Here is a 15771-nt window from a genome sequence, read left to right as displayed (position 1 = left end):
GTATGATGTACAATAACAACTAGCAACCTATAACACCCTCACCCTTTTTGGGTGCGTATGAGTCTTCTTAGACCCTTCTCTTGTTGTTAATATAATTCTATGTAGCTCTCCTTTGTGTGAGGAAAAAAAACAACCCACAATATCACCATTTAAGGGAAACAACATGAATTGCAATATGGTTGATTATCATGTACAAAACATTAGATGCAAATAAACTAACTTCAAATCTTCCTCTTCTGACCCTGCTTATTCCTTGTAAGATTACAATCAAACTCAACAATCTGGGAGCTATATAAGTACTTCTGATATGGAGGCAGTGAGATTCCCAAACTAGGATGTCAAATGTGCCATGGGATCTGACACTTCCCGTCCCAGTAAGAATACCATGCCAAAGTAATTTTGTGTGCTTCTTCGTTCACATGTGCTTTCCTGTCTTGGTTGTGAATTCCACAGCATTGGGTAGAATCTGATCTCTGAAGGAATATATAATCATTGTCACTTCGAGCCCCGTTTGGTTCCCAGGACTAAAGTTTAGCCACTGCCACATCGAATGTTTCGATACTAATTAGGAGTATTAAATATAGACTATTTACAAAATGGAGGTAATTCGCGAGACGAATCTATTAAGCCTAATTAGTCCATGATTTGATAATGTGCTGCTACAGTAACCATTTGCAAATGATGGATTAATTAGGTTTAATAGATTCGTCTTGAGAATTAGCCTTTATCTGTGTAATTAGTTTTATAATTAACTCATATTTAGTCCTCCTAATTAGCCTCCGAAGATTTGATGTGATACAGACTAAACTTTAGCTCAAGGAACCAAATAAAATTTAGACTTTACTAAATGCAGGTTCAGTTTGCCTTATGTTATCCCTTAAGCATCCAAGAATTCTGTATTCTGCACATTGAAATTATATTTCACACTCATGGCTATTTGTTTTAAAAATGAAAGATCCACTGAACGCATTGTATACGCCTTGGTCGAAGTCGAAGTACTCATCAAATATTTCTTTTTGCTTGATGGTGATGGCTATTTGTTTTATGTCTCTCTCACTTGTTTGATGGTGATGGCTCCGGCTCTGGGTCCGTAAGCAAAAGTTTGAGAGTAAAGATCTCTGTACCTTTCTCAGCTGGTAGTGCTACTCAATCACTGACAATGATGGGCAGGAAATTTCAAAGATCAAACATCTCGTGCATGGACTATTGTATTGGACCAACCTTTATGTCTCTCTCACTTGTTCTTACATCCTTGATGTCCTCAGAGTCCTAAGCCAGAGGCATCTCATGCTATTTATCCAAAGCTCCTTTTATAAATTATCTCTTCCGCCGGCTGGGTTATCTTCCTGAGGAGAAAATTCCCTAATGGAGATTTTTCTTTCTGCAGTCCTGGGTGAACTAGCCTCTAGATCCATAAATTTCTTCATCAGCAAAATCTCCAAGCCAAGGGTAGTGCTGGATGTGGAGGACAGCCTGCAAAGGGCTCTCCTCCGGGCGCAGGTTATCATCGATGAGGCCACAGGACGCCACATCACGAACCAAGCTATGCTCCAGCAGCTGGACATGCTGAGAGATGCCATGTACCAAGGCCGTTACAAACTTGACGCCTTCAGATACCAATATCACGATGAGGAAGATGCCAAAGATCAGGTTGTGAGTCATTCTTCTTCTCTGTTGAAACTAAATTCCGTAAAAGGAATCTTTTCGTGCAAAACAAAGACACAGATTTTGGAACAGCTGGAAGATGCCCTTGACAATTTGAGCTCTATGATCCTTGATGTGAAAGAACTGGTTGTGTTCTTGACGGGCTACCCTCGCCTCTACCACCAGCCATATAGCATGCATCTACTGCTGAGCAACTGCATGTTCGGCCGCCAGATGGAAGCAGAGCTTGTCCTCAACTTCCTATTACACACACAACCTAACGGTGTTGAAGAATTGGAGGTCCTGCCAGTTGTGGGTCCTGCCAGAGTTGGCAAGAGCACCCTTGTGGCACATGTTTGCAGTGATGAAAGAGTCCGTGATCATTTTTCCGAAATCGTGTTCGTGAGTGACCATGATTTCAAAGATGAAGAGTTAACCCATCTTTGGGAAAGATGTGTGAAGAAATGTCAAAATTCCACGCCAAGCAAATATTGGAGAACGCTAGTTGTTGTTGAGGTGGCTGGAGACATCAATGAAACCGAGTGGAAGAGGCTGTATGCTGCTTCTAAACGGTGTATGACAATTGGCAGTAAAATCATAATCACAAGTCGGTCTGACAAGATCGCAAAGCTTGGAACGACGAGGGCTGTGACACTGAAATATCTATCAGAGGAAGCATACTGGTACTTCTTCAAAACACTTGCGTTTGGAAGCACAGATCCCACGATGCACCCAAGGATGGCATACGTAGCCATGGAGATAGCCAGGATGCTGAATCGATCTCTCATTAGTGCAACAAGCACTGCCTGTTTGCTGAGGGACAAATTTGACATCCCCTTTTGGTGCAAGGTTTTGACCTTTTTGAGAGGGCTCATCAAATGGCACGCCTCCAGTTTTGGTGAGCATCCATCTGATGCTCAGCGCCAAAATAAACCTGCACATCTTGTCAGAATGGTTAGAACTTCTTAAGAGATAGTGGTTCATCATCAGTATGATTGCTCTTCACAAGAGGAGGTCCCAAAGATATCATTGGCGAGTGTGATGTATGGAAGCGTTAAGCCTCCTTCTGGGAAGTTTGAAGCCCTAGTATGGAGGTCCCCAATACTGCCCTGCTAGAACTATATCTATACTTGTGAGGTTCGGGATCTGAAAACTAGAGCTGTTAAGAGGAAGCGTTCTTAATCCTGTCATTTGCATGTATGTGAATATCTGTTGCATGGTTTGATTGGGTCTCACTACTCACAAGTTATAATTATATAGTAAACAATAATGGTCTTGCCATCTGTATGCAAGTTACAAGTGATTGTTACCTGAATAATTGATGAAATTAGCATAAAGATTTTCTTCAGACTTTACATCTTGTTCAATATAGTTTGCATTCAACATTGATTTGTTCTTGGTCCATAATTATAGATCTCAGCTGGGCATTTGGCTTGAGGGTGAAATGCACTTTTGCTCATCTGCCAAGGGACTACTTGGATGCCCATTTTGGTTCAAGGTTCTGAGAAGCAACTCATGATATCTCGTTCCAAAAGCGCGAAATCTTCAGGTGTATCTATTTTTTAGACGTGTGCATCTATTTTTTGGTTCAGAAGACCAAAGAGATTGCCAGCAGATTTGTGCACAAGTCAAGAAGATTATTCGGTTGTACGATGATGCATTGACGAGTTAGAACATCGACTCTCAAGAGTTAGAGTTTGTCAGCAAGAACATGTATTGCCTCCCTGCAGAGGACGAAACAGAGACAGGCCGAAGCTGCCATTTCCCACAGAATGCGCTGCGCATGGCAATCTTTTCAGCTGCCGTGCCCTCGCGCGTTCATGTCTCAACGTTGGACGGAGATTTTCTCCGCCTCGGATTCCAAAGCAGGGAGAGGAATTTCAAGAACCACAAGTACAGGCTTGGGAAAAGCAAGGAAGGATCCAGAGAGGGATCGGGAGGACGAGCAGGTATCGCCGGCGGGCGTAGCAGCCAGACCTACTGCGCTCAGCGGCAGCTCGGATTCTCCACTTCGAGGCGAGGAGCAGAATCCGACGACTTCGGAGGAGCGCGATTTCTGCTGCTCGGGTTCGATTTGGTGCCCTCGCCAGCAAAAGCTTCGATTTCATGGCTCCCGACGGCCGGCGGCCGATTTCCAATGTCAATCAATCTTCACCTTGACGCTTCAGGTATTCATCCACACCACGAAAAATCTTCACCCTTTCAGGCTCTGATTTTCCTTGTGAAATTTACTCCACCAAGTTTCACTGAGATGGGATACGGTAGTTGGAAAGAATCTAAATGCAGTTCAGATGTCAAAATGTGATGGTGGCTGCTGAAAAATATCTGCGTACCAGTGCATTGAAGTTACTTGTTCTCCTGTCACTTACATAGTTCAGAACAAATATCTGTGTACCAATGCCGGCTATCGATTTCCGATGTTGATCTTCATCAGGTATTTATCCAAATACTCTGAAAATTCCAATTATCTTCAACTCCAACCTGAAGCATAGCTCTGCCTTTCCTTGTGTAATTTACACCTCCTCTAGTTATTTTTCAGCCAATCTATTTCATCGAAAGCACCAAAATGCAGTTCAGAGCTTCAGATGCCATAAACGCTCTCTGGTGAGTGGTGACTGCTTGATCCTTTTTTCCTACTGTTGTTGCCAAGAACCAAGGTACATGGGAAAATTGAGGCAATAGCTTGGAAATCTCAAAATGCCTCACAACTATTGCACTAGAGGTACATGGGAAAATTGAGGCAATATCTCTCCTCCACCTGCTCTGTTATCTTCCTGAGGAGACAGGAGAGTCGCCAAATGGAGATGCACCTTTCTGCAGTTCTCCAGGTATTCATCACTTTTCTCTGCCTCCTCAAGGATGAGATGAACATGCAGAAGCATTCATTATAGAATTCATCTCTGGATATACTAAGAAAAGCTATTACCTGGCAGTTGACTTGGACTACTGGAGTGGACTTGACCAAGTAACCTCTGGGAAGGCGAAAAGAACCCAAAAGACAAGTCATCACCTAATTATTACAGTCCATTCAACAGCTATTGTCTACAGCACATCGAGCATTCTTCTTTATGCTCTCATAAACGTGAATTGAACAAGAAATATTTTCTTTCTCAGCTGGTAGTTCAATTCAATGACAATGATGGAGACAAATTGTGAATCAGACGAAAAAGGTCAAAGATGAAACATCTTGTGCATTAGCTACTGTATTGGATTGACTTTTTCCAGACTTGAAGTAGTAATATCTTTGTTTCTTTCTCTCTCACTTGTTCTTACATCCTTGATGTCCTCAGAGTGTTAAGCCAGAGACATCTCATTCTATTTCTCCAAAGCTCATTTTTGTAATTATCTCTTCCACCGGCTGGGTTATCTTCCTGAGAACAGAGTTCCCTAATGGAGATTTTTCTTTCTGCAGTCCTGGGTGAACTAGTCTCTAGATCCATAAATCTCTTCATCAGCAAAAGCTCCAACCCAAAAGTGCTGGATGTAGGGGAGAGCCTGCGAAGGGCTCTCATTCGGGCACAGGTCATTATCGACGAGGCCACCGGACGCCACATCACGAACCAAGCTATGCTCCAGCAGCTGGACATGCTGAGAGATGCCATGTACCAAGGCTGTTACATACTTGACACCTTCAGATGCCAATCTGACGATGAGAAGTATGCCGAAGATCAGGTTGTGAATCATTCTTTCTTTGTCTCCACAGTAAATTCTATGAAAGGGATATGTTCTTCAAAGAGAAAGACACAGATTTTAGAACAACTGGAAGATGCCCTTGACAATTTGAGCACTATGATCATTGATATGAAAGAGCTGGTTCTGTTCTTGACGAGCTACCCTCACCTGTACCGCCAGCCTTATAGCATGCATCTATTGCTGGGCAAGTGCATGTTCGGCCGCCAGATAGAAGCATACCTTGTTCTCAGCTTCCTATTGCACACACAACCTAATGGTGCTGAAGAATTGGAGGTCCTGCCGGTTGTTGGCCCCAGCAAAGTTGGCAAGAGTACGCTTGCCGCACATGTTTGCAATGATGAAAGAGTCCGTGACCATTTTTCAGAAATCATGTTCTTGAGCAACCATGATTTCAAATATGAGAAGTTAACCTATTTGAGGGAAGGATGTGTGAAGAAACATCAGAATTCCACACCGAGCAAATATGGGAGAATGCTCGTTGTTGTTGAGGTGACTGGAGACTTCAATGAAGATGAGTGGAAGAGGTTGTATGCTAGTTCCAAGCAGTGCATGGCAAGTGGTAGCAAAATCATAATAATATAACAAGCCGGTCTGACAAGATCACAAAGCTTGGAACGACGAGGGCAGTGACACTGAAATATCTGTCCTGCGAAGCATGCTGGTACTTCTTCAAAACCCTTGTGTTTGGAAGCACAGATCCCATGATGCACCCGAAGATGGCATATGTGGCCATGGAGATAGCCAGGATGATGAAAGGGTCTCTCTTTCATGCAATGAGCATTCTGTGTTTGCTAAGGGACAACTTTGACATCAACTTTTGGTGCAAGGTTGTGAACTTTTTGAGAAGGCTCAACAACTGGCACGTCTCCAAATTTGGTGAGCATCCAGGTGATGCTCTGAGACAAAATAAACCTGCACATCTTTGGAGTATGGTTAGAACTTCTGAAGAGATAGTGGTTCATCATCAGTATGAGTGCTCTTCACAAGAGGAGGTCCCAAAGATATCATTGGCGAGTGTGATGTATGGAGACACATAGCTTGGTGGAGTGGAGACAACTTCCATATTTAAGTTGGCCATCCTGCTCCTCCAGTAGCAACGTGGGATTAAGGTCTGCACCACTCCAAGTCTCCAACCACTTGCTCATGCCCACCCGGGCCTTTGAGATTTATTTGGAATTCTAAAATTACAATAGGCTAGGCCCATTATTTCAACAGAACCTGCAGCAGCATTCATTATAGAATTCATCTCCTTTTAAGGTCGTGCACGCACAGCCTTCATTTTTCTTTGACTAACCTTCCCGACCCACACAGCTGGAAAAGCTATTACCTGGCAGGTGACTTGGACTACTGGAGTGGACTGACTTGACCAAGTAACCTCTGGGAAGGCGAAAAGAACCCAAAAGACAAGTTATCACCTAACTACTACAGTCCATTCAACAGCTAATTGTCTACAGCATATCGAGCATTCTTCTTCATGTTTCCATAAACGTGAATGAACAAGAAATATCAGAGTTCTGTTACTCAGAGACATCACACTCCATTCCACAGCTAATTGTTCATTTTCTCCTTCCAACTGCTGTGTTATCTTCTTGAAGAGAAAAATCCCCAAATGGGGACTTGTCTTTCTGCTTTCCTGGGTGAGATGACGACTAGATCTGTAAAATTCCTCATCAGTGAAATTGGACTTGGAGTTCTGCTCTGGGCACAGATCATCTTCAATGAGGCAATGGGACGGAACATCATGAACCAAGCTATGCTCCAGCAGCTGGGCATGCTGAGAGACGCCATGCACCGAGGCCATTACACACTCGGCACCCTCAAATATGAATCTTGCGATGAGGGGGACGCTAATGATCAGGTTGCGATCGAGTAATTCTTTGTCTCTCCATTATGTTCTCTGAAAGTTTCTATTCCTCTTAAAGAAACAGACAGAGTTTGGAACAACTGCAAGAGGCCCTTGCCAATTTGAGCTCCATTATCCTAGATGTGCAAGAGCTAGTACCCTTGTTGCTCATGTTTGCAATGATGAGAGAGTCCGTGATCATTTTTCATAATAAATCAAGTTCTTGCGCGAGCATGATGTGCTCACTTTTTTCAGAAAAAAAGATGTGCAATGAAATATCAAAATCGCTTATCAAACTCGAGCAAGGAGGATATAGATTGCTACTTGTTGTTGAGGTAGCAGGGGATTTTAATGAAGATGAAAGGAATAGGTTGTATTCTGCTTCTAAACAGCACATGCCAAGCAATATAGTAAAATCTTAGTCACAGGCATGGATCCCGAGATGTACCCAAAGCTTGTGCAGCTGGCCATGGAGATAGCGCGAATGCTGAGCATGCAGTTACCTCATTAGTTAGGTTTCTGACAAGCTACCCTCGCCTGCTACGACCTTGTCAGGTGTCTAGCATTAGCAGAATAATGCATGATAGATGTCGAGGCTATGAGATATCATGAATTGCTTGTTGGTTAAACTCCAGCTAGCCGCCTGAGGATTGTTTCTGTTCTTGTTTAGCTCTCTGCTAGTCATTTTGTCAAGGCATTTTACTGGAACGGCATTGTTTAATCATTTGTGATTGCCTATATTCAGATTGGGCACTGTTTTTTTTCAGTTATAGTAACATGCATTTGTTTAAAGTCCAATACAAAGTCCAAGGAAAGTCACCCGTGCCCCCACGTCGCTCCCCTGGAGGGCGGCACCCCAGCCGCCGCCACCAACCCCCCCTCCCCCCAACCGGCTCTCCTCCCACCTCGCCGCCGCCAGAAGTCTGTCCGACTCTGGAGGATGGCAGCAGCAGGGCACTGGTCGTACAGGGCTTCTACACCGGGACGGGATGGCGCAAATATCCTCGGCCGGGCGGCACGTCGGGGCGGCAGTAGCCTGGATCCGGCCCTACCGTGGGCGGATCCGCCACCCCTGACACATCCCAGCAAGGTGATTGTCATATTGGTGGCGGTGAGGTGCGGCGGCAGTCCGGGTGGGACGGCGGTGGTCAAGGTGACACGGTCGGGCCAGCGACGTGCGCCCGGCACAACGCACCGTGGTAGGAAGGGAGCAGGCGGAGAGGATGGCGTGCGTGGCCTGTGCGATCACAGGCGGAAGCCAGCGGCGACGAAGAGGATAAGGGAGGAGGCACCCACCACGAGCTGCGCTGCAAGCAGGCCGTCAGGCTGGTGATGTGCGTGCAGCAGAGCGCACTGCCGTAGGAAGAGAGCGGCGCGGAGTAGGCACTGGCCGGGTCAGAGAGGAAGGCAAGTCAGAAGCGGGACCTAGTGAAGAGCACGAGGCAGAGGCAGCGGAAGGCGGCGCATGGGGCAAAGAAACCGCGCGCGGTAGCAGTGGCCCAATGGTGAAGAAGACGCAAAGGGGCCGCCAGAGGAGGAGATGCGGAGGAGGCGCCAGAGGAGGAGACGGGGAGAGGTGCGGCGGTTGGCGGCAACCCGTGGAGAATAGTGGCGCGGCGGAGGCATCGACGTGAATGACGGCGGCGCGGAGGTGGAGGTCCGGTGGCGTGGTGTGTGAAGGCGCGGCGGCGGCACCATCTGGCTGAGCTGCCGTGACTGTGGTCTGGGAATGTTGAGCTGTGAGTGTGCAGCGAGGGATTGGGATGCTCCAGGTGAAAGCTCTCGCCGGCCTTCGTGCTAGGAGATGACGGTAGTGCCCTAGGGCATCATTTCCCCCATTGGAGGCGTCATGTTGGAGCTACAACCTTGCTACACGGGGTTCCTTTGTGTGAAAACCTTGTCTAGGTCCTGGACGAGCGACAGTGGCGCCATTGGCATGGTGCCCTTCTTGGAGGTTGCGTCTCTAGAGACCCAACTCGGCTTGGCATCGCGGATCCATTGGTCATGGGCGGCAATAGCTGGTGGCGGCAATCCTGTCGTGTGGCAGCTGGAAGGGGTTGCCAAGCTCACATGGTGGCAATCGCAGATATGGTGGCGGTCAGGGGTTGTCGCATGGTTGTCGGATTTGGCTACTTGTAGCGGACCGTGGTGGCTGACGTTGCTTGGCAACAGTCAGTGCGGTGTGGGACTGCGTCGGAGGACAACGCTTGCGGCAACGGCACCATGGGACGACTAGGCTTGCAGCGGACCGCGGCAAGTTCCTAAGCTTGCCTAGGCGATCCGGTGTGGTACATCATCGGAAGACGGCGCAAGCGGCAGATTTGGCTCGCTGACGTGGCGGCGGAGGCTATGCGCGCGGGTGAAGCAATGAGAAGAGGCCAACCTATGGCAGCGGCTCGGCTGTTTGTTGGAGATCTGGGGAAACGGGGCAACATTGCTCACCACCCTGACGGCGACAAAAGAAACGGATCCGTGACATGGAGTACTGGAGCGGGCGTGGCGAGACCCCCATGTGAGGTGTTTTCTTCGAGGCGACGAGAGCGAGGTAGAGTCCAACGGCGGATGTGGCGAGACCCCCGCGCATTGTGTTATCGTGGTGGCGACTATGAGGCAGCCTACGAGAGGTCTGGATTCAATGGTATCACTTTGTCAGGTGGAGTGTGGTGTCTGCAGCGGTACTTCAGCGAAGGGTCCTGCATGGCGGTGGCCTTCTCGGTGTGGTGCGGTCTGCTTCCTTCAGGTTCCCTGTCGACGCAGGACCACACATAGAGGTTTCGGCAAATATATGATGGTGAATGTTGGTGGGTGCCGCAAATGTTTGGTGGGTGCCGTGATAAAGACTCTGGTTCTGCTGCCGCGGTGAGTGGAGTGGAGAGGCCGTGTTGACGTCTCAATCCAACCGGTCGGGTGTGACAGTTTGAGTTGTGCGGTTAGCCGCGTTGACGTCCCAATCTAAGTGGACAACTTTTTTGTTTTGTTTTCTTTTCTTTTTCCTAACTATAGCCTTCATGACTATAGTCTTTGTATTTTTCAGCTATATCAATTAAACACGCATTATGTTCGTGCGGTTTGTTTAAAAAAACATGAATTTGGTTCGTGCAGTAGTCGTTGGCGCTGGCGGTCAACCGGCCGGTTCGCCTAACGCGCCGTGGATCGCCCGGAGCCACAGGCTGCGCGCCGTCCCAAGTCACGGTGGTCGACCGGCCAGCGCCAGTGGGTCCGGTCAGTCAATGGTCGATGCTGCATGTGCCGTGCCGTGAGGTGAGGGGCATGCAGAAGCGGGATGAAAGAGCTGAAAGATAATTCTCCAAGCCTATCTAAGCCGCCTACGATAGGCAACCACATGTCCATGATCGGCATGGTCCTGCTCATTGTCACCTCGGCGGCAACGGTCGCCGCACAGCCGTGGGAGGTCTGCGGCACTACCGGCAAGTACGCGGCCGGCAGCACCTACCAGGCCAACCTAGACCTCCTGTCCGCCGCGCTCCCGTCGAATGCCTCCTCCACCGGCCTATTCGCCAAGGGCTCTGCCGGCGCCGCCCCGGACGCAGTCCACGGCCTCGTGCTCTGCCGGGGTGACCTGAACGCCTCCGCCTGCCGCACCTGCGTCGCCGACGCGTTCCAGGGCGCGCGGCGGCGGTGCGCGCTCACCAAGGACGCGACCGTCTTCTACGACACGTGCCTCCTCCGCTTCTCCGACCAGGACTTCCTTGGCCTGGACTACTCCAACCGTTCCCATGGTTTGGCCGTAGCGGTGGATCGTCCGGTCATGCCCACGGAAGCCACGTTGACCGGTTGGGACGGCTACAGCTCCAATGCATTCATCGCCCAGCAGGTAAACAAGCTGCTCAACGGCACGGTGCGGCAGCTCTTCAGCTCCACGACGACGGCGAATCGCTACGCGGCAACCGGCCGACTGGGGGACATCGATGGCAGCAACACCATCATGCCGCTCTTCGCCTACGCGCAGTGCGCGCCGGACTTGACAGATGATCTCTGCCATTACTGCCTCCAGAATTTCAGTGACCTGGCGATGGCGAACATCGGCAGACGGGCGGGACGGGTTCTTGGATTGCGGTGTAATCTGAGGTACGAGGAGTATCAGTTCTACAGCCATTTCACGTGGATCAACGGCGACGGGACACTGAATCCCGCCACGCCGCCACCATCGCCGACACCGGAGCCAGCCCCGCTCCCGCCGACGCCGATTGTTTTGCCGCCCACGCATCGTCAACGCAAGAGTAAGCAAAACATCAAGCACAGCCTCTCTTCCGAGCGTCTCATGAATCAATTCTGTTAGGATAACATTATTAATCAATTTATTCAGAATTACATTTCTTCCACTATATATGTTTCCATCGGCTTATTTGCAGTTATCGTGGAATAGGAATAAGTCTACACTACACACATAACCTCCAAAACTTTGAAGGCTAGCTGGATGCTTAACCCATTATTTCACCTATAAAAATGATTATTTTACCCCAGGGAACTATTCATTGAATCAGCATGGAACGTCAACGTAGGTGGAATATTCATTCCAGCTTGCTCTCTTCGGCTCTTCCTTTAAATTTGTGGAAAATATTCTGCCTCAGAAGGTGCTCATCATACTTGTTCAAAGGGATATTCCGTGGACATGGACATTCAACAGTTTCTGATAGTTCAACGGGGTAGAACATCTGGTTTTGAAGGTTAGGGGTTCAAGTATCCAACCTTCAGTAGCTCAGGGGGTTATCTTGACTTATTTCTATGAAGTATAAAATTATTAAGGTGCATGCACGCTACATATAGTTACGGTTGACCTAAATGCTTAAGCCAAAAAATGGGCAATTCACTTACACTTTAGCATAAACAACCATAGTTTTGCGTAATTGTGTTGCCCATATGTGTCAGACTTTGTAACTAACTGTTGTATTTATGCAACATGCTTGATAGAGCCCACGGCCAAAGTTTTGGTCATTGCTTTGGTTTCTCCACTACTTGCGTTGTTTATCTGCGTCATCATTTCCTTCAGATTCATGAGAAGGCACATAAAAGGTCAGCTACCTAAATAGGAAAATCTGTTGAGTTTCCTTTTCTTTTTGTTCAGATGCTATGTGTATGAGCGTATAATGTTAATTGACTGAAAGGATCGCGTAAACTCTGAATTTTACTAAAGTTCGAGCGGACAAGGCTAAGATGAATTTGCATAGAGATGAAGCACTGATTTGGGGACTAGAAGGAAGGGGTTCAGAACTCAAGATATATGATTTCTCGCAAATACTAGAGGCTACAGGTAATTTTGCAGAAGAAAATAAACTTGGGCGAGGAGGCTTCGGTCATGTATACAAGGTAAGATGGAGAAATCATCAAGCCATGTTGACAAGTAGTCTTACATATTAGGCAAGTAATTGTACTTCTATTCACTATCTTGATCAGGTTATACTAAGTGCCAAAACACAGTAATTATTACTGCAAAATAGCACCACTGCTCAAATTTCTTTTGAACCCTTTCTCTAGGGCCAGTTTCCTGATGGGTTGGAAGTAGCAGTTAAGAGACTTGCTTCGCATTCAAGGCAAGGTTTCACAGAGTTCAGAAATGAAATTCAACTCATAGCCAAGCTGCAGCACACAAATCTGGTCAGGCTCTTGGGTTGCTGCTACCAGGGAGAGGAGAGAATACTAGTCTATGAATATTTGCCCAATAAAAGCTTGGACTTCTTCATTTTTGGTATTACTTCTCGAAACTTTATAGCACAAATGATTAACTCTAACTGTTGGTATCTTTGTAATATATCTATGCTTGACCAATCTGCAGACAAAACAAGAAGTGCTTTAATAGATTGGGGAAAACGCCTAGCGATAGTAGAGGGGATAGCTCAAGGACTTTTGTATTTGCACAAGCACTCTCGGTTACGAGTGGTTCATAGAGATCTTAAAACAAGCAACATTCTCTTGGACCGTGAAATGAACCCAAAAATTTCAGATTTTGGGCTTGCAAAGACATTTAGCACAGATGATATAGAAGGCAACACAAGAAGGATTGTTGGCACTTAGTAAGATTTTCTTACAAATTAATCCATCCAAACTGTGTTGAGAAGCTGCCAAATATGGAACCTTTACATCTATATTTGTTATACACTTTTTTCCAGTGGTTACATGGCTCCTGAGTACGCATCAGAGGGACTTTTCTCAATCAAATCTGATGTATTCAGCTTTGGCGTGCTAACTCTTGAGATCATCAGTGGAGAAAGAACATCAAGTTTCCATCGAAATGGGGAGTTCATCAACCTTATTGGTCATGTAAGTCTTCCAATTTCATTGTTGAAATAGTACAAGTGAACTAATAAATATGATCGAGATAGGTGACTAAATGTGGTGGTTGGGCAAAAGATAATGTAGTCACTGCAGAACTACTAATCCTCTAGAAACCGAATTAACTTCCTTAACGAAATTAGGACTTTATCTTGTTTGCCAAGAACACTCGGGGAGAAATGAATCGAAATTACACTCAGGAATAAAGCTGTTCTTGTACAGAACTCAAAGGCGCGCGGTTGCTCTTCCCCTCCGTTCATCTACAAAAGTTGCTCCTGAATAGGAAAATCCACAACCCACTTGGCCAGAGGTTGAAGCGTGCAGCCAACTGCATGCGAAACCAATTAACCTTGTTGTGCTGTGAGATAATTGCTCTTTCATTGCAGGCATGGCAGTTATGGAAAGACGGATTGTGGCTTCAACTCGTGGATGCATCACTAGTTGTTGCGTGCCACACATCATCGATCATGAGATGCATTAACATCGCACTATTGTGCGTGCAAGAGAATGCGGCTGAGCGACCCACCATGTCAGATGTCGTAGCGATGCTAAGCAGCGAGACTATGGCCTTGCCTGAGCCTAAGCACCCTGCATATTTCCATGTAAGGATGAGAAATGCAGAGGCGCCAACAGCTGTTATGCCATCTAGTGTTAATGATATCACAATGTCTGCTCTAGACGGCAGATAGCTTTCTATTTTTTGCTCCAGATCATGTGACAATTCATGTATGGCATTTGTTTCTTCTAGAAAACTTAAACTGAGAGAGTAAATATGCTAGAGACGCTGCATGTTTCAGGATCCTTTGGCCATTTTCATTCGCCACACTCAGGCTCTGCTGGACCCTGCTCTAACGTACACATCACAAACCAAGCTATGCTCTAACGCCTCAAGTTCCTCCGTTTCCTTTTCTCTTGGTTGTTTTAGTTGGCTGTCGCCCTTGGCCAATCGGACACACGCATAAGAGTTTGAGCATTACATAAGGAGCTTTTACCGACCTAATACAGAGCAGCTAGAAAATAGCTGGTGACTAAGCGCTAGACTAGAAACTACTACAGCTTAACTTTGAAAGATGCAATAGTAGGAAACACGCGTGCCAGGTTTCAACTTTCGAGCATTTGTTGATAAAAGAAAGGACCGCACTCCTTACAGGAAGGGACTGCAATGGAGAAAGGATGACTAGCATGTGCATTTCATTAAGTGAAAAGCGTAAGTAGTGTTTGACGATCACATCTGGGTGTTGACGAAATCGGTCTCCCCTCGTCGTCACATCTGGGTGCATTTTGTCATGACAGATAGGCCTTCTACGAGAGGTGGGGGGTACAACTCTGAGTGGAAATTGACCTCAATTTCGTTTCTATGTGTATGGCTGGAGGGTAGTTCCAGATGAGGAAATTACAAGCTCATTAATACCAGAACTGTTGATCTCTAGACTTCCTTTGTGGTGCGTGCCGGTCTTCGTTTCTCTTTGACTAAGCTTATGACACGGTTAGGTGACTTGGACTACTGGAAAGGACAGACTTGATTAAGTAACCACAAAAAGATATGAGTCTGGGATCATAGTACCTTGCATCACACAATTACAATAGGCTCTGCCCTTCAGAAATGTCAAGTATACACTTCAACAGATGACTGAACATATCTAAACACACACAAAAAATTATCATCGGCTCAGCTGACAATATTCTTAACTGCTGTCTTCTTCCTGCTGAGTGATGGCCATACACTGTGGCCTCAGTATCTCGAAGCTGTACGCGTGGCTGTAGTAAGGTGGTGTGCGGGATTTCCTCGTGGCCTGGTGCCTTCAAAAATGAGATCGTGCAATGATATCATTGGAACTTCTCCGTCCACAAAGCCTGTTAGTTCATAGTCGCCATGACACACAAACTGATCATGGGTTCTTTTGGGGTTAAATGATGCCGGCTCGGTCACCTCCCGGTTTTGATCACTATGGCATGCATCGTTCATGAGGAGATTCTTCTTCTTGAATTCTCTTACAACCGCCAGCATCAACCTCCAAAAACGAGCATTGAAATTTGATCTCAAGCGTCCAGCAAATACGTCCAGGAGCCCGAAACACCTATCCATCTCCACTGCCATGTCCATGGCTATTGATACCAGTTCCGGGTGCTCTGAGGCGTCTGTGCTTCCAAATGCACACACCTTAAAGAAGTACCAATAAGCTTCTTTAGCTACATGATCTAACCTAAGAGGTTCCGTTGTTCCGAGACTCGCAATCTTGTCGGATCGGCTTGTGACTATGATTTTACTTACACACGGGACGCGAGTTCTGCTGATGGAT

General features: G+C 46.8%; 2 protein-coding genes and 1 pseudogene across 2 annotated transcripts; all 3 read left to right on the top strand.

Annotated features, from left to right (window-relative positions):
- Positions 1-1223: 1223 nt before the first annotated feature.
- Positions 1224-2999, top strand: LOC140222021 (putative disease resistance RPP13-like protein 1). Its single transcript, XM_072292004.1, has one exon. The coding sequence runs from the start codon at positions 1366-1368 to the stop codon at positions 2611-2613; it is 1248 nt and encodes a 415-aa protein (XP_072148105.1). The 5' UTR covers positions 1224-1365; the 3' UTR covers positions 2614-2999.
- LOC117841982 (disease resistance protein RGA2-like) lies at positions 2700-6593 on the top strand (annotated as a pseudogene).
- A 3890-nt stretch (positions 6594-10483) lies between these two features.
- Positions 10484-14267, top strand: LOC117842733 (cysteine-rich receptor-like protein kinase 15). The gene is made up of 7 exons (XM_034723236.2): positions 10484-11421; positions 12113-12214; positions 12336-12508; positions 12677-12887; positions 12975-13212; positions 13309-13459; positions 13858-14267. Exons 1-7 carry the CDS (start codon positions 10524-10526, stop codon positions 14158-14160), a joined length of 2076 nt encoding a protein of 691 aa, XP_034579127.1. The 5' UTR covers positions 10484-10523; the 3' UTR covers positions 14161-14267.
- Positions 14268-15771: the final 1504 nt, after the last annotated feature.

This window comes from Setaria viridis, chromosome 2 (assembly GCF_005286985.2).
Source record: "Setaria viridis chromosome 2, Setaria_viridis_v4.0, whole genome shotgun sequence".
Taxonomy (NCBI): domain Eukaryota; kingdom Viridiplantae; phylum Streptophyta; class Magnoliopsida; order Poales; family Poaceae; genus Setaria; species Setaria viridis.
Note: the sequence above shows the minus strand (reverse complement) of the source record. Positions and strands in the feature narration are given on the sequence as shown.